At 40.6% G+C, this 24,334-nt stretch overlaps 1 protein-coding gene across 23 annotated transcripts in view; it reads left to right on the top strand.

Moving 5' to 3' along the window:
• The window catches only part of TNIK (TRAF2 and NCK interacting kinase), a 403,607-nt gene that overhangs the window by 355,443 nt on the left and 23,830 nt on the right, over positions 1 to 24,334 (top strand). For 15 of the 23 annotated variants that reach the window (XM_081570916.1, XM_081570915.1, XM_081570911.1 and 12 more), the window contains 4 exons: positions 2,417 to 2,580; positions 4,599 to 4,696; positions 11,686 to 11,870; positions 21,456 to 21,585. In XM_081570916.1, coding sequence (XP_081427042.1) covers positions 2,417 to 2,580; positions 4,599 to 4,696; positions 11,686 to 11,870; positions 21,456 to 21,585 — 577 coding nt within the window. Of the gene's footprint in view, positions 1 to 2,416; positions 2,581 to 4,598; positions 4,697 to 5,688; positions 5,713 to 11,685; positions 11,871 to 21,455; positions 21,586 to 24,334 lie in introns of all 23 variants that reach the window. The other 8 variants (XM_081570904.1, XM_081570898.1, XM_081570902.1 and 5 more) reach the window with 1 other exon arrangement.

The following is a 24,334-nucleotide window of genomic DNA, read 5'->3' as shown; positions in this document are numbered from 1 at the left end:
AAATACCAAGAATTTTTAAAGTCTTCCTTAAGTTTACCGACACTTTCTTCTGCAGTCAATTTTTACTGTTGGGTTGACTTAGCCACCCCTTTACCGTAAAAAAAATTCAAAAGTGAGTATTGTCATAAAGTCTACATTTATATTATCAAGATTAATAAATCATGAAGATATAATTAGGTTTACGTTTTCCAGAATCACCAGCCATCTCTTCCACTAACCCAGTGTTTAAGGATTTTTGTAACTCAGCCAAATATTTTTGTTTTCAGAAAGAAATTATTTGATTTAGTTGCTGCTATAACAGTGCTATTTTGTGGCCAGATTTTCATGGGCCAAACTGCAAGTGTCTCAAGGGAAAGGACCATATTATTTTCACATTTACATGTGGAGCATCTGACACCCAACACAGCACAGAGTGCCTGGTTCCCACTTGATATTCTTAAAATGGGCAGAGAAAAATGAAAGCATAGTATTACATTTTAATGTGATAGCTCACTGCATGAAAATAATAGCACTATAACGACTCTGTTAGTGAAATTCTGTTTGGGGAACTGAAGACAATGAAATCATGGAGGAGCCAATGTTTCTTCCTTGGCAGGTGGATGGCAGTGGATAGGATCTTTGAATTTCAGATCTCACTAAATTACCACTTAGGCCCAGCAGTCTAGAAGTCTAGAGGAAAAAATGGAGAGGTCTATGGCTTGTAAATTTGAAAGGAAGAGCTTAGAAGAAACTTGGAAAACACTGCTTACTTTTATAACAAAATCCTAATCCTCTCAGTCTCCTCCCAACACCACTGCTTAGTGGCCTCCTCTTCTCTGCAGCCCCTGTGGTCACTGAAAGTGGCCTTGGGGTCTGCTTCATGCTCCCATATTGCCCTGCGCTCACTGCAGGCACAGCATGAACAAAGGCCGCTGTGTGTGTCTGGTGACACTGGCAGAGGGCATGAGCTGGATCTTGTTCATTACTGTATCTCAAAGGTCTGACCCAGTGCCCGGTATAGACCAGCTGAGTGAATGAATAAATGCACTATTTCGGGAGTAGTAAAGATGTGAGAGTGAATAATAGAGTAGTGTTTATAACCAGTGGGGGCTTTTATCCTGCCAATAGATGAATGCTGTTCTTGAGTTTAGCACTTAATAATTATTTTCAAACATACTTCCCTTTGGTAAGAGCCAAAGTAGATAAAGATTTCCTGCAAGAAATTTAAAAATGCAAAGATACCACTAGCTATGTGAGCTGAGAACTTAAGTAATTCACAGAAGAGGAATTCTGAATAACAAATGTGAATAAAAATTATTCTACCTCAACAATAATTTTTTTAAATTGCATTAAAACAGCAAAATATAATTTTTTGCAAGTTAGTTAGCTGTTCATAATAAAGACTGGTAAGAATTCAGTGAGATGGATAGTCTCATACACTGTAGTGAAAACCTGTTGTATGTTTATATGTTCACATACATATATATATGTGCACATGCATACCCCAGTTCATGCCGCTTCACCGAAGAATTCCAATTCCAGGAGAGATGTGACTGAATATTTGTTTGCCTCTAGATGTTTATTTCAGTATTATGTGTCCCAGCAATATATTGGAAGCACCTAATAACAGAAGAATGGTTGAACTAATTCACCTATATAATGGACTACTATGCAGCCATTATTGTTTTTAGAAGTGTTAGAAGCTGCTCGAAAGTCAGTCAAAGGGGGAAAAAAGCAATATGCAAAAACTGAATACACGGTGTGCTTCCGTACATACAAAAGAAAAAAGGCTAGAAGTGGACATCCCTGGTTGTCCGGTGGTTAAGAATCTGCCTGCCTATACAGGGGACACAAGTTTGAGCCCTGGTCTGGGAAGATCCCACTTGCCACGGGGCAGCTAAGCCTTTGAGCTGCAACTCACCGAAGCCCACTCTCCCTGGAGCCCGTGCTCTGCAACTAGAGAAAGCCCGCACGCAGGAACAAAGACCCAGTGCAGGCAAAAATAAATAAATAATTTTTTTTTTCTAAGACTAGGAGATAATATATCATCCAGTAAAATACATTTGAATGTCTCTTGATTCAGAGATGGCATGCATTGCTCCCTTGTTTTTATCTTTTAATATTCTCTACTGTTTTACAATGAGCACAGGAAAAGGGGTTTCAAAGCTAGCCTCCTGTGAAGAGTCACCATTTCAGAGCTAATGTGTTTGATGTGAGATGACCCAAGAGTTGGGTCAAGAATTCATCCTGTCCAGATGTGGAATCTGGCCAGGAGCCCCACAGAAGATAGCATGACTGTCATTAACATTGACCCCTTTAATGCAAGGTCACATAGGCACTGTCTTCATCCTTTTGTACTGGGGGCGGAACTGGACTACACTGTCTACCAGTGGCCAGTTCTTGAGAATGTAAGCCCTGTGCATCACTGTCCCTACAGCAACCCCGACCTCCGGAGAACCGAGCCCGTCTTGGAGAGCCCCTTGCAGAGGACCAGCAGTGGCAGTTCTTCCAGCTCCAGCACCCCCAGCTCCCAACCCAGCTCCCAAGGTGGCTCTCAGCCTGGGTCACAAGCAGGATCCAGCGAACGGACCCGGGTTCGAGGTAAAGCTTTCCCCTACCTTTCCAGGAGGGCTTCTTTGGACAAGGAATCAGATTACTCCCTGACTTCTGTGACTCCTGGTCCTGGTGTGGCCACCACTGTGTGATGCCGAAAAGCCCCTTAACTCCACTCGGCTTCAGTCTCCTTAGGGCAGCGGGCCACCATCCCCAGTCACGTGTGTGGCATCAGTGTGGGCCCAATCCTTTCTAATTGCAGATACCAGAATTCTTCAGGGAGATCACAGAATACTGGTCTCATTCGAAAATGTAGTCATCAGACAGCTCAATTTCCATTTCTATTTGATTGCTTAGTTAGAGTTCCATGACCCACAAGTATTCTCCTCCCCTTGTGTCAACAGTGTTCAGAATACAAGGTATTTCTCAAACTAAATGTTAATAAAGGCTAATGTAGAATAAATATGCACTGGAGAGAAGATATAAAATCTTTGACTTTAAAAAAATATACTTGACCCTTCTGGTTATTCCTGTTAGTGAGGTAAAAATTAGCCTCTCTGACCATTTAATTCAAGTCATTCTTCATTGTTTAGCTTTCAATAATGAGGAAGCTTGTGAAAAACATTAATGTGTCCAGCTAATTATACGTGACAACCTATTGTTTCTAGCTAATCAAAAGGTACTCTTTCTCCATAAACTTTCTTCAGAAGATAATTTTGCTTCCAAGTAATGAAGGCTGGGATTTTTTTAAGTGCAATTTGAAAAACACTTAATACTCTGCCTGATGAAAAGCACCAGTTCTTTATTCTTTCCTAGCCTCTTCATTAGACACAATCATTCTTTACCTCCTAATTTTTTTTTTGAAGTAAACTCATTGTATGTCTATTTTGAAAAGGTGAATGTCAGACATACTGTGCTGTGTCTCTGAACTGGGGTGGGGACTGGCCTGCAGCTGCCTCTTCTTACAATCTTCTGACATCCATGACAACCCAGAACTGTGTAGGCTTCTGTTGCTTTGATCCAGATATAGACTTACTAACTTTAGAAAAGTGCCATTCTCTTACCTTTTTTTCTGTTCATATAAAATAAAATATGTTTCGTTAGAGCAAATGCTAAAGAAAATCCAAACTTAGGCATATCATTTTAATTCTTATCTTCTTCCCTTTGACCTCTGGTTTTTCTGGGTTAAAAGCTAGTGTGTCCTACCCTGCTGTGCCCTAACCAGGAAAAACCACTTTGAAACCAAACCAAAGAGTGTCTCCCACCTGAGATTGCTTCTTCTCTAACCTGTAAGCTCATAAATCAGAGAGGTGCTCTTCACTCTGTAGCAGCCCTCCCCCAACCCTTGCTCTGTAGTCTCTTATTCCAGGGCACATCCCCTTTATCACCAAACTCTCCTTCCCTCCCTCACCTCATTCTTTCTTCCTTAAAGGACCCAGACAACTTGCTCATCCTCCCCCCGCCCATTTAAAAATCATTCCCCCAAGTAAAACAAGTTTCTTTTTTTCCACAGCATTTCATCAAAAACACTTATCCTGCTGGATAAGTGATAAAAGAAAAAATCAAACATAGAATAACTCAGACACTGGTTTAACATGATAATTGAAAATAGGACTTTGAGAAATCAGACAGAATCCCAGCTCTGCCCATAATTTCAATGTGACCTTGGGCTAGTTGGGTTATTTCTCTGTGTTCAGCTGTGAAATAGGAAACTAATGCCACATCATTGGGTTAGAGCAAGGATTCAATGAGACAGTTGACATTAAAAGATGTTTGGCACTAACCATGGCACACCATTGGTGCTCAGTAAATGGGTGGCGCTTGCTGGTTTTTCCTTTTTTTTTTTTTTTTAAGTTTTTCCTATTGTTCCTAGTGACTTCAAGGTGACAAGCCTACATGTGTATGGCTGATTTTGTTTGCCTGAACATTTACTGTTTTTTCACAGATGTGCTTGAGGATTTGTCTGAGTGAGGTGTCTGCTGAGTCATCCCAAGGATGACTCACCACAGAACTCCAGCACCTTCTGATGGTCATTATCTTTCTCGGCCCTCTGTTCTTTCCTCTAGCCAACAGTAAGTCGGAAGGATCACCTGTGCTCCCCCATGAGCCCTCCAAGGTGAAACCAGAAGAATCCAGGGAAATTACCCGACCAAGTCGCCCAGCTGTGAGTGCTTTTTTCTCAAAAGAGTTTTGAGCTCTTTTCATTCACCAGAGAACCCACAGGGTAAAGTAGTTGGGGATGCGCTCATGACTCTGAAACAGAAATTGTTGAGTTTGTTAAGAACAGGTGCTAGAAACATCTGGAAGGAAGTCATACCTGATTAGGAAAGAACTGAACTGATTCAGGATTGCTTTCCTACCTTTGGATATTTTGCTGATCATTAGCACTATGTTTGGAGAAGGAAATGGCAACCCGCTCCCGTATCCTTGCTTGGAGAATCCCAGGGACAGAGGAGCCTGGTGAGCCCACCAGGCCGTCTGTGGGGTCACACAGAGTTGGACACAAGTGAGGTGACTTAGCAGCAGCACTATGTTAGAAAACAAAGCAGGAAGAGAAATAACTCCTATTATTCCATGATTTCTACTCAGCAGCTTTGGCAAAGAGATGTTGAAACTAGCAGTTAAGAATATTTGGGCACTTTCTATGGATTTCTCTTAAATATTCTGGCCTTTCCTCCACATTATTTCCCATATGAATTAATACTGCAACATTTCTGCTGCTCTAGGACTATATTGTCACTTGGTAAGCATGATCTCATAGAGGACCTGACAACCTGAAATCTAGCTTCATTGCTGTAACACATCAGACCCCAGATAGCCTTAAAGAAATAAAAAAGAGCTTGGAGGCTGAAATTTCAAAGTTGGAAATTAATTTTCGATGACTTACTATCCACTTGTTTTATCTGAATTTTTCAAGAGTCTTTTTCTATGAAATGAATGTGAAGATATTTTGTTTTTTTTTACCTTTAAAAGTAAGGAAGTACGGTGAGGGTAGCAATGAAGGGAATTGACACTATTCTGGGTAGAGGTTCTCCTTTTCCTTTTGCCTTTATCAGTTGTGTACTAACCATTCCCGTTTTGTGTTTAACCTGCTGCCTTTCTTCTGGTCTTTTCCCCCTCCATGGATTCTTCTGGATTGGGTTCCTCTTATCTCAGAGCTATAAGAAAGCTATAGATGAGGTTAGTATTATCTTTTCTTGGTCGTGCTTTTACAAGATGTGAATATAAACTGACTTCCTGAGGTTGATATTCAGAAAGGTGGCCAGTTGGATCTCAGCTTAAACCTCATTCCTTCAGAGTGATCTGCTGGGAGGAGAATCCCTCCCACAAAAGCCAGCCTGAGTGCCTCCAACACCATTTAAACCTCCAGAGACCTTCCTCCTAAGCCAAAATGTCACTTTTCCAGTGTCCCAGTCTGGCTGAAGATATGCATTAGTGCTTTGATATCAGCAGTTTCTCATTCTAGCATCTTCCAGTAGCAAATCCTGAACTCTTCACTTACACTTGCCAGCCTGGCTAGGGGATGGTGGTTTTACTAGCAGAAAAAGGAGACATCTTTTTCTAGGGCCATCCAAATTTATAGAGTGTGATTTGTGAACAAGGAGTCACTGGGTATTGTTAGATTAATTTTGTGGGACATTAACTACAGCATCAGCAGCAACATCAACTTTAGTTAATGAATCCTGACCAGTTAAGTAACTTTATTTCCTTATCGGTGGAGACATTTTTCCATTAGAAAAATATATGGTTTTGCCGATCTTAGGTAGCTCGCTAAGAAGGATGACTGCCTCACTGCTCTTTGTTGGACCTGCATGAATACAGCATAGTGGAGTCGTTTTGGAAGAGACAGGCCTTCTGCAAAGAGTCTAACTGCATGAAATCTGAAGACTAGCATTATGGCTTTCAGGCTGTAACCCGGCTGAGCACCATTTTTGTGAAATGACGTGGAAAAAGCACTGGCTTTGGGGTCAATGAGCTGCATTCAAATTCTGGCTCCCGCAATAAATAACTGGTGGGGCCAATCTCACAAACTCTCTGGGTCACAGTTTCCTCATCTGCACAGTGGGGATAAAAGCACCTGCCTTGCCTCAGTCACAAGATTGTTTAGGTTCCCTCAAGATCGTGTGTGTTCGAGAGCATTTTCTGAAGTGTGAAATGCTGTGTAAAGGCAAGGCCTGAGGCATGGGACTATTTTGGTGGGAAAAGCATGTTTCTGTGTGTCTGATCTTTACCAAAAAGCCTCACTTTTTCAGAATTATGACCACCTTACCATTCAGAGTGACTTAGAAAGTTTTCATAATTAAAGAATTATTGTTCACAAAAGAGTGAGACTCCATATGTCCACAGTGTGTGGGTGCATTTATAGAAAGAAAAAAGGGAATTGTTTTGAATTGCTCTGTGCTGCAGCCTTACCCCTCCTCTTCATGAGAGTGGGAAGGACAGGGATTATCACAACTTTTATCAACCCTCTCCCACACAGTTCTGGTGCTCAGGCTACCAATAAAATAGCATACACAATTCAAGGTTTCCTCTTATGAGTCCAGAAATTGGCTTGGAGGTGGCTGTCATGAGGGAAAGGACTCTCATGGATTTCATCTGGTTAACGCAGGCTATTTTGGGGTTTTAAAAATTGCTTTATTTATTTCAGGATACTCTAGCACACTGGGCAGAGATAAGAGGTAGGAAACAGAGGTATAAGTAATTGAGAGGATGTAAGCTGTGCACCAAAATCTTGGAGCAATGGATGATTGGGAAAAGCCCTCAAGATGATTCTTATAAGCCTATCCTTGAGTATCGCTGATCCCAACCACTGAAAATATGGGATTCCTTGGTTCTACATCACCTGGTGGTCCTCAACAAGGAATGATTATCCCCCAGCTGCCCTCCTCTTAGGAGACGTTTGCAAAGTCTTGAGTCAGTTTGGGGGCCTTCCCTGGTGTCTCAGCAGTAAAGAATCTGCCTGCCAGTGCAGGAGACATGGGTTCAATCCCTGAATCAGGAACATTCCCTGGAGGAGGAAATGGCAACCCACTCCAGTATTCTTGCCTGAAAAATCCCATAGACAGAGGAGCCTGGCGGGCTACAGTACATGGGGTTGCAACGAGTCGGACACAACTGAGTACGCACGAGAGTTAGTTTTGATTGTCACAAGTGGGGCGTGAGAAGCAGTGCTATTGGCATATTGTGTGTAGGGCAGAAAGATGCTGCTAAACATCCTACAATGCACAGGAAAATAACCTGCGATAGAGAATTATCCACCCCAAAATGTCAATGGTGCCACAGTGGAAAAAACTTGACTTAACACTCTCTCCTGTCTTCATTCCTAGGTTTTGATATGGCTTCTCCAGTCTCCAGTGACTGATGTGCCATTTAGATAACCCAAGATTGAAATGAGCAGTCTTAAAATGCCAAAGACATAATTGCTTCTTATTGCTAATTTAATGGTTTGAGTTCTCATAAAAGTCAGTCTAGGGGAGAGTCCATTCACTTGGCATTCCTTCCTAATGCAGTATGAGATTGTGCAGAGTAGTCTGATTATTGAATACACCTTCCAAAATAAATATTCTTTTCACTTTAGCACAATTAAACAGATGTTATGAAGATGAGATACAAAAGCAAACACTGGCTTTACCAGCATTTTTTTCGTTAGTATGTAGAAATCTGACAAATGCCAGAGCACATATATAGATTGGACAGAACTGGAACGATAATAGGTGGTCCAAACCCTTTTTTCCCCAGGTAAAGATACTGATGACAAGTGACTTCCCCCAGTCATATCTTTACACTTTCTAAAAAGGAAATGAATTCTTTTAAAATATAAAGAAAAGACAGAGACTTCCCTGGTGGTCCAGTCATTGAGACTCTGCCTTCAGTGCGGGGGATGTGGGTTTTATCCCTGGAAACTAAGACCCCACATGCCTTAGAGCAACAAAGAGCCCACATGCTCTAACGAGGAGTCAGCATAGCCAAAAATAAAAATAAGTAAATTTTAAATAAAAGACCAACTTTAAAATTTTAACTATTATTTTAATTGTTTAAAAAATTGAACTGATTTTCATAAACTATATTGTTTTTAAAAAGTTACCTTAAAGAGCACCTTTTAAAGCAGAATATGCATAATTGTCAGATTAGATAAACTTTTTTGAAAGAAAAATTACACCAAGTTGATTCTAAAAAGTGTTGCATAAAAGAAACGTTAGGGTAAGAGCCCCTTAACTATCTGTACTCTGTAGTCAGGAAACTTACCATTTTGCCATATTTCTTTTTCAGTTATATATTCTCAAATATTTTCATGGTAAATAGCACCCTTTTTCTCTTTTTTTAAAACTTTTTAGCTCCAGGCTTGTGACAGTCAAGCAATAAATTACCACAAAAACTCATTACATGGAGAAAATGGGTATTGTCAGAAAATAAAACGTATGAAAATGGATCTGAACCCAATGATGTCAATTTTAGATCATGTTTGTTTCCTATAACTTTACTATTGTAAGTTTCTCCAGGATAGATGAATAAGGAACAAATCTTCAACTAAACGTATAGACTATGGGCAATAGAAGATTAAATTTTTTTTTGGCTGGAGTATTAGTTTTGAGTTACCCATTATTGTTACCTTAGGATTTTTATATATGTCTCACCCACCATGGTATTACCAATTAAACTTAAAAGGAAATTGCAATTATTTGTAATGCTTCAGGAAAGATAACTTTTTAATAATACAGAAACCAAAAAAAAAAAACCTCTAATTAAAAGTGAAATTATAAAGCGTGTCAGAGCTTTAAAGTATTCCTAAATACAGTGTTTGGAGAAATTTAGATCATTTTAACAATTGAGAGTTTCTTTAAATCAGTGAACTTTGGACAGCTAAATATTTCTAAATAGTTTTGATTTTTTTAAATCTTAATTGTCTTGTTTTGAAATGTCAACAATAAGGAAAACCAACCCATGGGGAAAATGAATTATTAATCTAAATAAATAAAAGTTAATATTATTATATTTTATTCAGAATTATTGACATTAGAAATAAACTCTTTTAAACCATATTCTCTCTTTAAGTTATAATAAAAATTTTTAATAAGTACATTTTAAATACTAGATGTAGTCTTTGATGAGATATAACATGGTCCTAACATAGAGAACAAAAAATACAAAATAAATTTATCTAATTTTTTATTATTTTATTGGTTTAGAGGATTATAATGTCCGTTTTCGTTAATTGCCTTAACAAATATCTAAACCGTATTTTCTCAGTGTGCTCAAGGGTATAATGCCCTTCATTTCTCCTCAATTTGGTAAAGGTAAACATTGGCAATTGTTAAGAGAAAATAAGAGGTAAAAAGCTGAAATCTGAATAGTAGCTTTTTGAATTTTGGCTCATTGCCAAAGAAACCAATAATAAATTTGCATAAAATTCTATGCCATAATTTTTCTCCTCATTAATGGTATACACTATATTCAAACATCTTTTGAGTCTTTTTAATACAATTTTGTTTTCATTTTCATGGATGGGATAAATATATCCACTGAGAGTGAGGCCACGGCTGTGTGCATGTGTGTAAAAGCCCAGTGAGCATGTTTGTGTGGAAAATGCACAATTTGAATTTTCAGAAGCTTCTCTTTTCCAAAGGTTTCCATTCAAATGACTACAGAACAAATGTTGGAGTTGTCATTGCTGTCCCTTTGATTTTTATGAAATTAGAAATAAATTCTTCACTTAACTTCCTAAATTTTGACCATGAAAAATCTGAACCATCTTCTGCCCTTAGTCTTAACCAATATATCAATGCCTGACATATAGGCAACAGTAAAGAAACAGGATGATCTGTTGTCTTCTCAAAATAAAATTATAATTTAGTTACACATATTTATCACAGTTTTTCTTCTAACCTATTAGGATAGATTATCAGATGTTATTTACATCATCTCTATTACTCTGACCTTACATCAGACAAATTGGACAAATACATTTTTGGATTAAAATAAAGAGAGAATATGGCCTTAAGAAAACTGTGGGATTTAGTATCTTCAAATGAGTTTCTTTCTCCCTAATCCCCTGTCTCTCACTGAATGCTCTGATTCCCACATGGGTCACTAATATAGGGAGAAATGGTAAGACTGATGTCAAATTGCTTTTTCTTCATGTGCATGCTGTGTGTCAAGGGCAGTTTAACCCATGCAAATAGAACAGCCATGCTTTTGCAGAACTGCTTCCCTCTGCATTGCTCTGAAAGCATGTAAATTAAAAGGTAGTCAGATTTTCAGCACACTGCCTGCCATGTGCCTGGTGACTAAATACCACCTCATCACATCCATAAGGCTAAAGGTTTCATCATACTCATGGAAAACTGAAAATTTACCTCTTCCTTTTGGTGTTTGCACATTCATTTCTGTATTCTTTGCCAGGATTTCTGCCAGTTGACTGCAATTTAAAACAAAAGAAACTGAAACACCTATCATTCTAGAAAAGAATTCTTTTCCTGTTTGTTTTTGTTTGTGTTTTGTTTTATTTTGTTGTTCCTCTTGATTAACTCAGCTCTGTGGCTATCACTTTCAGTGGCACTGAGCTTTGGGGTGGGCCATTTTTTGACATGGTGCCTCGGCTCTCCCGGGAACGATGACACACCAAATGAGTCACTTAGTAGCTGGAACCTTGGGAATTGCTCTGTTCTGTGACTGATGCTAGATTTTGGTACAGTAGCAATCATAATGAGCAAGAGGCCATGACTGTGGCTTGGGCAGTGATCCCGAAATACTGGGAAATCATTTCTAATCTTGTGTATTTTCCCATTAGCTCCGAGGGTGGGTGACCAACTTCACCTTCCCAAAAGATGAACCCAGAGTTTGTATATATGTGTACACACACAGCACACATACACATATATACACGTGCAGATTCAGAACCCAGCAGTCTCAGTCTAGTCAAGCAATTGGTTGTGAACAAAGTTTAAATGTATTTCATCTTTCTTTTCTAGTTTCTCCACGCTACAAACATCGTTTTCTTGGTTTCATGCAGTAACTATGTTTGTAATGGTTCTATAGAGAGCTTTTTTTTTTTTTACTTTTTTTTTTTCTTGTTGCTTAAGCTGGAGACTTGCTAAGAGATAGTGCTTTGCTCATATCTATGTCATATCTGCTGGACAAACTTTTCTTTTGTAGGATCTGACGGCGTTAGCCAAAGAATTAAGAGAACTTCGGATTGAAGAAACAAACCGCCCTCTGAAGAAGGTAACAGATTACTCCTCCTCCAGTGAGGAATCGGAAAGCAGTGATGAAGAGGAGGAAGATGGAGAGAGTGAGACCCAGGACGGGACAGTGGCTGTCAGCGACATACCCAGACTGATGTAAGAGACCTGCTTTTTCATTGTAGGCCAGGAGGAGTTAGGTCTGCAAAACAAGAAGACAAGAAATGTGAATTATGGGTCTCTGGCAGGATCGGTTGACTTTGGGAATTCACATACTTTTTAGAGCATTGTTATACATTCACCCCTTCTCCCTAGACACATGTAGTGTGTGTCTCCCTAGAATATGTAGTGTTTCAAGGACGCATATACTTTATCTAGGTTGTTGTGAGGCTGACTCTCCCTTGGGTGATGCTCTGATGGTGCTTGTCATCTCAGGGCAAATGATATTGATAGTCAGACCCTAAAACTGAAGAACGAAATTATAGGCAATAACATTTCGAGGTTAACATTGATAACGTGAGTCATATATTTCACCATCACTACCACCACGAAGGTGGGTGGAATGCAGGAGACAGCATGGGTTAGCATCCCAGCAAAAGCCTGCAGTGAAACTTCTTGAGAGTTTGACTTAAATACACTCCTGTTAGGATTTTCTGCTTCATCTTCTCCATTGTCTCTTTTATGTGATCCTTTTTGCTGTCTGACTTCACCACATACACTCTTCTTTTTTAGATATTTATAGCTACCTAGCTTTCCCTTAGTATTTGCAGTCTTTCCTTCTCTTTTCTTTTTTTAGTGAAGGGGGTTCCCTTTTTCTCACTGGACTGGATCCTTTTACAAAAGAACCTCTCCTCTTCCCCTTTACTTGCCCAATTCAAACAATAGTTCATACAAGCACACTTACATATGTCTCTCGTTTCCTCCCTCAAATAAACACAAGGTGCCCAGCTCTGGTTTGCTATAACTTTGGTAAAGAGCAGTGCTAACTTTTCCACCTTCATTCCTCTTTGCTTCCATTTCTTTGGCTCAGCTACTACATTGGTCATCACACCACATTTACTCCCTGTAGAGAAGATGCCATTTCAGGCCACAAATGACTGTCCTGTTCAGCAGAGACTGGAGAGACAGGGCCAGCTAGTCTGCTGGAAATGTCATCCATTGATTAACAATCCTGACATACAAGCAATTCTGAAAGACAAATCTAATTATCGTAGCTGAAAAATCCATACTTGTTATTTTACTGCTGATTACCCCCTTATTGACAGCCATAAGTATGCTAAAATATGACATTTGGAAACAAATTGCTTTAAATTGCTTTTTTAATAGCAAATAAAATTGTTCTAGAGGCAAAATCACTAATCCAGAACGTTCCTGCAAAATATGCTGGTCCTTTCAGTTTTTGTCTTGACTCAGCATTGATTCATTCTTCTACCAGATGTTTTGAATTCCCATTAAGCACTGTGCACCCTACCTGAGGGTGGATTTAAGACTGCTAAGACTTCCACTATGTGTTAGACCCCATACTTTGAGACATTCAAAGTATTGAGAGGGCTTTGAGACATTCAAGAAATATGTACAGAAATTCTGCTTTCCGAAAGTTTACATTCTATTTGGGGCTTTCCTGGTAGTTCAGACAGTTAAGAATCCACCTGCAATGCAGGAGACCCAGGTTCAATCCCTGGGTTGGGAAGATCCCCTGGAGAAGAGAATGGCTACCCACTCAAGTATTCTTGCCTGGAGAATCCCATGGACAAAGGAGCCTGGTGGGCTACAGTCCACATGGTCACAAAGAGTAGGCAAGAGACATGATTATCCATGGAAAACTTCAGAGTAGTATAAATAGTTGGAAGAATAACCAAGGACCGTCTTGGTAGAGATGTTAAATCTCATTGGGTTTTTAAGCCTCCTGTCATATTTTGTAAGGCTGTTAATGGTGTTTATCCTCATAGCTCTAGAGGCAAGTCCATCTCTTGGTGGGTAGAAACACCCATCTTTCTAAATTTGCCTAAATGTATCATGCTGCGCTATGCCTCCTCTGCTATCTGGCACACTCTTGTTACTTTAGAGATTACCTATCATAGCCTAGTCCATGAGGCAGAGCCCATGCTGTCATCTGTGTTGCATGGTGTCTTCTATGTATACCTGCCACTTCATGAAGCGCCTCAAATCGGGTTATTTATTACTTGTCATCTCTCTCTGGGCTGTGAGATCCTTGAGGGTGAGGACTGAGCCTTATTTACTCTCTACTCTTAAGACCTTGCCTGGTGTCTGGAATGGAGTTGATCCTCAGTGATTTTGATTTACACATTACTGCACTGAACTGAAATTGTGTATCCTGGCTTTAAAGCATTTGTAGCCTAATCTAGAGGAAAGACATGTACACAAATAACTATCATCAAGGAGGGAAGGAAAACGCAGTGATATTAGGATCCCAGGCGGGATACTTGGGCGGGGTGGGGGTGGGGTGCAGGGGGCAGGCGGGAGAGTTGAAGTAAAGGCACAGAAGGTTAAGTTTAGTGGAAATACAGCTGGTATAAAGGGGAAAGGTCTGAACTAGTGAAGCCAGACCAAGAAGTGTACACTTGGTCATGTAGCCAGCAGGGAACCATGGAAGGTGTCCTGAGCTGGGGAGTGATGTGGTTGGTGCCATGTTTGAGAGAAATCATTTCATCAAGGTGATTTGGAAAGAGAATAGATACTGGTAAAGGCATTCAGAGGATTTATTATTGCATTCCTCGGAAGTAATAAATAGGCTATCATTGAATGCTTGTAGTGGAGGCAAAACTTGATGGGGCTTTTGAAGAATTGGTAAATTTTAGGCAAATTGACACGATTGTCCATTAAAGAACACTTAAGATAGTTAATTATATGTGAAACACACTTAGAGAAAAAACAGGATACAGATGTGTATATGTGTATTTTATTTGCTAAGTAGAGACATTTTTGTGAATATAAAATATATACACTCTCTTCTTCTGTAGAATGAATAGTTATATGTTTAAAAAAATTCTTACTATTAAAAAATCCATTGTTTCTTTAGAAGTAAGACATTTCTGAGGTAGACTGCTTCTTACATTCTTATCACTTATTTTCTACTCTTAAAATAAACCTTCACATTTCATACTGTGTATTTTTGTAGCAAAAAATTAAAATCCATTGCAGCACAGTTCACCACCATGAAGGGTACACTAAAGAGCTTTTCAGAAATGGAGCCCTGCCATTCCAACAAGCAGCTGTAGATACTGATGTGCAAAACAGTGACTTCTATATACAATATTGACTTCATATTAGTAGTGTGTGCTATAACCTATAAGACTGCACATAAGACTGTATTCCATAACTAACCTACTGCACTATTTCCCAGTGCCTCAAGCCTAGAAACGGAGAAGGCAATGGCACCCCACTCTGGTATTCTTGCCTGGAAAATCCCACGGACGGAGGAGCCTGGTAGGCTGCGGTCCATGGGGTCGCTAAGAGTCAGACACAACTGAGCGACTTCACTTTCCCTTTTCACTTTCATGCCTTGGAGAAGGAAATAGCAACCCACTCCAGTGTTCTTGCCTGGAGAATCACAGGGACGGGGGAGCCTGGTGGGCTGCCGTCTATGGGGTCGCACCGAGTAGGACACGACTGAAGCGACTTAGCAGCAGCAGTAGCAAGCCTAGAAAAATAATGAGTGAGGGGAAATTGTAATAGCGGTTACCTCCAGACTAAGCAGGGCTTCCCAGGTGGTACTAGTGGTCAAGAACCTGCCTGCCAATGCAGGAGACATAAGAGACATGGGTTTGATCCCTGGGTTAGGAAGATCCCCTGGAGGAGGGCAAGGTGACCTACCCCAGTATTCTTGCCACAATAACCCCGTGAACAGAGGAACCTGGTGGGCTACAGTCCATGGGGATCACAAAAGAGTTGGATGTGACTGAAGCAACTTAGCATGCACACACACACTGGATTATACTACTGTAAGGGATTCTTATATATATCCCCAATTTTATGATGTTATTGTTGCTGTTTAGTCACTAAGTCATGTCCAACTCTTTTGCAACCCCATTGACTGTAGCCCACCAGGCTCCTCTGTCCATGGGATTTCCCAGGCAAGAATGCTGGAGTAGGTTGCCATTTCCTTCTCCAGGAGATCTTCCTGATCCAGGGATCAAACCCGAGTCTCCTTCACTGGCAGGCAAATTCTTTACCACTGAGCCACCAGGGAAGCCAGTTTTATGGTGAGCACTCACTACTTTTATAAGTAGGAAAATAATAAAAGCATTATAGACTAGGAAGGAGGGAATGATAGCCATGTTAGCTGATTGGCATCAGCCCAAGCAAGCCAAAGAGGCAGCTGTTTATGTCAGCATCTTCCCTTGTGGGCTTCCCTTGTGGCTCAGCTGGTAGAGAATCCACCTGCAATGCGGGAGGCCTGAGTTCGATTCCTGGGTTGGGAAGATCCCCTGGAGAAGGGAAATGCTACCCACTCCAGTATTCTGGCCTGGAGAATTCCATGAACTGTATAGTCCATGGGGTCACAAAAGAGTCAGCCACCATTGAGCGATTTTCACTTTCACTTTCGCTTGGGTACCATTTCATGCTTTAGGTGAGTACATGTGGAGTGCAGTCTTCATCATTAGGACCATCTATTTCTGTCATAGTCCTTGAGTTTTGCACAGTCTCATAAAATGCAGTCTGGACAATGAAAGCCACATGTCTCATGTCCCATCTTTCCGATCCTCACTAGAAAGCCATGGTTCTGGCCCCATTCACCACCCGGGCTATTGCTGTGCCCCTCCCCCACCCCGCCTGCTGTCCTCTCTGCCGTCCTGTCCAGTGTTGAGGCTCTGGACAGTTGTAGAAGCGTGGCTGTGGTTGTGCTGTCTGCCTAATGCCTTGCAACAAAGAGTTTTTTCCACTCCTGGGGCCATGACACAGCATATGCTGCAGCCAACCTGACCTTCTCCTCGTTGTTTCCAAATGCCTTGCACTTTGTCAGTGTTGTGCCTCTTCTTGAAGTGACCTCTCCCTGTGTCCCACATTCTCACATCCTGCCTTGCTTGGGAGTATTTGCATCATGTTTTTATGCTCTTCCAGATGCTGATCTCTTTAGTTTCAGGATCATGTCTTCTTCAGCTTTTATATCCACTACCCAGTGCCAAACTGAGGGCCTTTCATGTAGCAGGTGTTTGATGAATGTATATTGAAATTGAATTAAATCAATACCTGCAGGAACACTTTGACAAGTCCAATTAGAGGAAATTATTGTTCTAAACATGTGGCCTAATTACAGTAAATTTTCTATAGTTTTCCTTCTAATTAGTTGATGTGTTCTGTTTTTTACGGTCTTTATAGAAATTCAGACAACTGCTTGTTCCTACCCAGACTCTATATCAGAAAAATAATTGTTAGAACAGAGGATTTATTTTTAACTGTAAGCTGTTGTAGTTGTTTGAGCCTCAGTGTTTTTAAACCATTGCTTTTTAAAATTATTTTATTATTAATAAAGTATTTTTAGAACAATTTTTGATTTACAGAAAAATTAAGAAAATAGTAGGTTTCCGTGTTATTCCTCTACCCTCCCACCCCTCTCCCACACAGTGTTCCATTTTCCCTATCATTAACATTGTAGCAGTTTATATAGAGTGAAGCAGAGTACTGGGGATCAGTAGCATCTTAAGAGGAACTTATGAAGAGAACAGAGAGGTAAAAGTTGTCTCAAAACCCAGAGGAGAATGGGGCTGAGTCATTATCAGACACAGGCAAGGGACCAAACGCAGTGTCCAAGAGTAATCACTGACACTGAGAGTTTAGAAATGAAGAATTTCCTTTAGGTTCTTGATGTTAAGTATAGGAAGATACTGAAGCTGAAGCTCCAATACTTTGCCACCTGATGCAAAGAGCTGACTCATTGGAAAAGACCCTGATGCTGGGAAAGATTGAGGGCAGGAGGAGAAGGGGACGACAGAGGATGAGATGTTGGATGGCATCACCGACTCAGTGGACGTGAGTTTGAGCAAGCCCTGGGAGATAGAGAAGGACAGTCCATGGGGTCGCAAAGAGTCAGACACGACTGAGTGACTGAACAACAACAACAGAGGAAGAAGTCATCTGAGAAGCCAACCAGAGTGTGATGAGGAATAAATTGGAGAACTTTCAGAAAAGAGAAATGTACATGTGGGTGGTAAATACAGAATTAGGCTCAAGAGAGGTATTTTAATGAAATGAAAGAGAGGAGAGACCTTATCAGGTTTACCGATTGGAAGAAAGAGCCAGTACAGAGGGAGGGATAGTGAAAACACAGGAAGGCGGATAGGAGTAGCTTCCAGTTAGCATTGATCCTCTGCTCTTCTATTTACCCTTCTCACTGAGTTAGAAAAACTGCATTTCTAAACTAAGTTTTTTGTGTTTTGTCCAACCTCCATTTCATTATAATCTTATGGAAGTTTAGGGTTGTGTCTCATTTTTTCAGTATTTTTTTTTCTAGCGTCTGGTACAATGTATATCACATAACAAACTTTTAATAATTAAATGAATGAATGAATTTCTAAGGGGTTGATAAAGATTGACATGGTAGAGTTGGGAGCTTGGAGCCATAATAGAAACATACAGGGACAGAATTTAATGGACAGCCAGGGGTGGGGGTAGGAAGGACAGAAGGAAGTGAGCAACAGTGACAGACACAGCAAGGAGTCTTCTACGATTTAAAAATGTTTTTCAGTCCCTGAAACATGAACTACAGGCTGCACTTTGCCTTTTAAAAAAAATGTAGAGAGAGGTGCTTTGGAGCACACAGAAATGTATGTGAATTTTCATCATCAAAAGCTATGATCTTATATCAGACTACATGTTAACAGAAAAATTAATGGTGTGGATCATTAATACAAGATACACTGAATGAGCAGATATACACAGAAGATTCACAATACAGCAGACAAATCCTGTACAATAGAACAACTGTTCTAAGAGGAATTGCTCACCATTTTAGAAGATTGACTAAGGAAGAAATATAGGCATCCTTTAGTCAGTCTAAAATGAATATTACTAGTAGAACTAATGTAGAATAAAATTCAAAGCAGCCCAAACTGAGCAACATTAAAATTTATCATTAAATGAAGCAGTTCTGACTCATAAAATTGACCAGGAAGAAATAGTCACAGAAAAATATTCCATGAAATGTAAAACTGACAGTGGTTAACACTATACACTGTAAAATTTGCTATTGATTGAAAATTGACAGATAAATCTTAATAAAATTTTCATCTTTAAACTGTTCCAGGAAAAATTGGACCTGGAAGAAGTAGTGACCACAGAAGCTTTGGAAAGATTATGCAGACAAAGAAGCTGATTGATGTATCATATCTTTGCTGTAACATTTGCGTAGAAAAGAATTGGAACCAGTGACGGCAATTTTACTAAAATTATGCTGCTAAGTCGCTTCAATAGTGTCTGACTCTGTGCGACCCCATATACGGCAGCCCAACAGGCTCCCCCGTCCCTGGGATTCTTCAGGCAAGAACACTGGAGTGGGTTGCCATTTCCTTCTCCAACGCATGAAAGTGAAAAGGGAAAGTGAAGTCGCTCAGTCGTGTCTGACTCTTAGCGACCCCATGGACTGCAGCCTGGTATACCAGGCTCTTCTGTCCATGGGATTTTCCAGGCAAGAGTACTGGAGTGGGGTGCCATTGCCTTCTCTGACTAAAATTATGATGAAAATGCAAAAATTGGGGAAGAGTTTGACTGAGATATGTAGAAAATTAAGTAAGGAATTGTCTTATAGGAAAGAGCCCTAGGAAATACTTTTTTCATGAAAATTCCTCCATATCAAGATATTTCTGATTAAAATGTTTGGATAGAATCAGAACATCATTAGAATAAAGAAGATAAGTGGAGCCAAAATATCCTTAATATTTGAACTCAGGTGGGACTCTCTAATGGTGAAAGAGAACTTGATTGTATGGTTTCAACCTGGTGGTGGCCACCAGGTCAGTCTAGCCTCTGACAGTGGCAAAGAATGCCTGAGTGACAAAGGAAAGTGCCTCCCTTCCTAGGAAGCTTTGGCTCTTGATGAATGCTTAATTTACTGACTTACTTGTCTTACATTATCTTGTCCCAAAAAAGAATTTAAAGCTGCTAAGAAAAAATAAAATACAAGATAAAACCAGTTTTCAAATAAATGAGTAAAGAAATCATAGTTATGAGAATTATTCTGATATACCAATCTAGCGATACACCAGGAATTCATTACATCAATTTCTTTTTCCATGTCTCTGTAACACTATTAATAGCTCCTTTCTGGGAGTGAAGTATTAAAAATACTTCTTTGAAATTTCTTCCCAAACACATTAATTCTAACTCATACCTAGATGTATTTAATTCAAAATTCAGCCTCGGTATAAAAGAGAGTTAGCTGCACACTAGGGTAACAATAGGTCCAGCATTGAAAACTGAAGTCCTGCAGGTGCCCACATCACCTGTCTGGTCCTCCATTTCCCACAGTGCTTTGATCTGTGCCAGGGGCCACAGCAAACATCAGTGTCTGCTCTCAGAGCGTATGTCAAGATCCGATTCCCTTCTTCCATTGTATCTTAAATAGAAGAGCAAGAAACAAACTGGAAATAAATATACCACAGTGTGGGGTGATTACAGAGATTTTTAAAAGTACTGGATGCTCTTGAGTTAAACAGCCTCGAAAATGGATGCCTGGTACACCAGAATGCTCTTCGTAGATATTTATTCTTTATAAAATAGTATAAAACCTACTTATCAAATGATTATTTTTATACTCCTATTCTGTGCCAAGTTCTGTGCTGGATACTGGGTATTTAGGGATGAGCAAAAAGTAAAGAATTCTGCCCTCACAAGCATCTGTTCTAATGAGAAAGAAGAGGAAAATTAGAAGATCAGAAAGATCTAGAATTACAAATCATGATGAGGACTATTAAAGAAAAAGGATGTAGAGCAAGAAGAGGAGCTGGTGGGATAAGATGTGGATGGCTGGTAAGAGAAGTATTCTCCGGGAAAGTATCAGTTAAGACGAAATCAGATGAATGATAGGGAACCAGCCAAGCAGGGTGGAAGAGAGCTTTCCAAGCAGAGGAAACAGCATGTGCAAAATTCAGGGCATCTGCTGGTCAGACAAGAGTAGGGAGGACTTGGAGATCTTGCAGGGCCCAGTTGCTTACACTGGCTAACAGTGGAGAGGAGGACTATTAGGAGGACAAGGGACACTGTGGAAGTGGGACCTCAGTTCAAGCATCCTTGCAGTATTAAATGTTAAAGTGGAATGTACTTAAGGCCACAAGCTGTACACTTAAATTTTATGTTATGTCTACTTTACTACAATAAAATATATCACCGTGGACAGGAAACAGATTTTCCCTAAGCGTTTGTTTGTTCAGTTGCTAAATCATGTCCGACTCTTTGCGACCCCAGGAACTGCAGCACACCAGGCTTCCCTGTCCTTCACCATCTCCTGGAGTTTGCTCAAACTCATGTCCATTGAGTCGGTGATGCCATCCAGCCATCTCATCCTCTGTCATCCCCTTCTCCTCCTGCCTTCAATCTTTCCCAGCATCAAGGTCTTTTCCAATGAGCTGGTTCTTCACATCAGGTGGCCAAAGTATTAGAGCTTCAGCATCAGTCCTTCCAATGAATATTCAGGATTGATTTCCTTTAGGATTGACTGGTTTGATCTCCTTGCTGTCCAAGGGACTCTCAAGCATACACTGTCATGAATACTGTTCCCTCCTATTTCAGACCCACAGGAGCCCCCGGGAGCGCTGAGCCATACAGTGTGGGAATGGTCGGCACACACGGGCTGGAGACCTCTCACGCGGACACTTTCGGCAGCAGTATTTCAAGAGAAGGAACCTTGATGATAAGAGAAGTAAGTTGGTATAAAAACTGTGTAGAAGTGTATTTCTTAATTGGTTTTTATATTAGAGCTTTCACAGAGGATGCTTACAGCATGTATTTTAGGGAATGAAGGGTGGGGGAGGGAGAAAGGCCCATGTTTCTAAATGGTTGGGTGATTTTAATTGTCCACCTTCTTTCCCACATCCTTCCGAGCTTTTGCAGTGTGACTTAATCACATTAGTCCAGATTCTTCAGTGGAAGTTATGCAAATTGGAATATAGCATTTGAGCCTAAGGATATAAAACTGGAAACCCAGATGTTTCCTAGTACAGGAAAACAGAAACGAATGGTCTATTCAGATAGCATCGGTGGCCTTGCTGTGCCTCCTTCTCCCCACTCCAGGTTTTATCCTTGTGCATTTTATGTAGAAAATGCTCTCTGGTTCCAAGAAATGGTGATATCATCTTATCCAGTTAAATGAACATTAAAGACTGTTAAGCTGTTCTGGTGAAAGAACAAAGAAATAAGCAGATGTACGTAAAAAAAAAAAATGCACCTTAGCATTTTGAGTAATTTTGTTTTTTTAAACTCTAGGAACATCATTTTGGGGGGGGCGGGGGGCACGCATTTCCTTTCATCTGCCCCTCCAGCATGCAGTGCTTCCCCGTTGTATCCGTTCTGACCAGAAAGGCCTGGACATGTTAGACTCCATCTTTCCTCATTTTTCACTCCATCATCACTGTGCGAATTTAATAGCAGGTCTTTTCTTAGAAGGAAATTAGTGGCTGGTGACGCTGGGCAAAAGTTACTTGACCTCTCCCTGCAGCCGTTTTGTCATCTATAAAATTTCGTAAATAATAGTAAGTGACTCACAAGATGATTGGGAGGATTCAATGAGCTAATTGCATAGAAGCATCCAATAAATGTTACCTATTTTATTTCACTCTCTCCACAGCATCAGGCTCTCCTTTTACTTGCTATCACTTCCCACTCTTCCTTTCTGCAACATAAACATATATCACCTGTCATTCCCCTTCCTTAGCCAGAATTGATTAGAAAACACTAGCTGCAGGCTTTTCTCCAAAAAGGCAAAGGGCATCTCATTTTTGTAAGAAAGAAAGGAACTGTAGTTTTAGGATGAATAAGGCCTTTGAAATAATGATGAGCAGTAAAGCTATAACTGGAAGACTAGTTCGCAAAGCAGATTTCTAGAATTCATTTTATGGCCTTGCTGAATATTTCAAGTAGACTTTAAAGAGCGCTTTCACGGAAGCCTGGAATGAAAAATGGACTTGGCTGCTGAAGTTGACATTGTGTCGTGCTGGCATATAAATCTCCCTGCGTGGTAAATGGATAATTTCACTGGAAGCGTAGAGGGCTTCTCTCACTAGACCCTGTCACCGGGGAAAACATAAGGGGAAATGTTCTGGAATGAGTTACTCTCTGACTCCAAATTAAAGGACTCCAATTTCTAATGTGATTTCAGATTTGCTGGAACCTTTAGGACAAAGTCAATACCTTGACATGGTTATTTGGAGCCACATTTTGAGCTCAGTCACCATCCAAATGGCTCCATAATATTTAAAGCATTCCAATGCTACGACCGCAGCCAGTCACCTTGAAAACTGCGTTCACCAGTATCATATATAAATTTGATCTATTGAGAACCCTATAATTTTTTTTATCCTTTCGATTTCTAAATTCTACTCTTTCCAAACATGGGCTGTGAAAATAACAACCTGAGTTGAAATTCATTAAAAATGTATGTATTAAAAAGATAAATACAAATTAAGTGTGACCAAAAGAATAAGAAAGTAGAAACTGTTAATGGTTTAGTTCCGTAAGATGAATGTCAAGGAGAATCACTCAACTCAGACTTCCCCAGTGGTCCGGTGGTTAAGAATCCACCTGTCAATGCAGGGTACACAGGTGCGATATCCTTGGTCTGGGAAGATCCTACAGGCCACGGGGCAACTAAGCCCATGTGCCACAACTACTGAGTCTATGCTCTAGAGCCCTTGAGGAAACAAACTACTGAGCCCAGATGCCCTAGAGCCCATGCTCTGCAACAAGAGAAGCCACTGCAATGAGAAGCCTGCGTATCTCAACTAGAGAGTAGGCTCCGCTCTCCATAACTAGAAAACACCCCACACAGCACAGAAGACCCAGCAAGGTCAAAAATAAATTTTTTTTAAAAGAGAATCACTCAGCTTATCCTCATAGGAGTGGACAAGATGGTTCTATAGGAATGCACTGGCTCCCCTCTCCATGGTCCTGTCAGAGACCACTTGTAGCACACACCCCTGCCTTGCAGGTCTGCCTTTCCCTCACCTGCGACCCCATAGGACCTTTCTTTACTCGCTTTCTAGAACACCACCACACCGTCAATCATCTGCCACTTTGTCCACGGGGGCCCAACTGCTGAAATTCTTGTTCACAGCCCATTCTTCACCCCGAAAACCCCTGGGGTCTGGCTCGGCTTCCCTTCCCCCTAGAAGCCTCTCCATGGGCCTCTGTCCACAGCACCTTCCTCATTACCCAGCTGGTATCTCTCCAGGGTCTGTCCATGCCCTGAACCAGGATACTGGCTTACCCATGAAACTGTTTGGGTTATCAGTAATAGAAAAAAAAAAAAGAATCCACTTACAACAGCTTAAGAAAACAAGGCAGGGGACTTCCCTGAAGGTCCAGTAGCTAAGACTGCACTCCCAGTGCAGGGGGTCCAGATTTGATCCCTGGTCAGGGAACTAGATCCCATGTGCCCCAAGTAAGAGTTTGCA

Source organism: Giraffa tippelskirchi, chromosome 2 (genome assembly GCF_054371585.1).
Source record: "Giraffa tippelskirchi isolate mGirTip1 chromosome 2, T2T-mGirTip1v1.2.pri, whole genome shotgun sequence".
Taxonomy (NCBI): Eukaryota; Metazoa; Chordata; class Mammalia; order Artiodactyla; family Giraffidae; genus Giraffa; species Giraffa tippelskirchi.
Note: the sequence above shows the minus strand (reverse complement) of the source record. Positions and strands in the feature narration are given on the sequence as shown.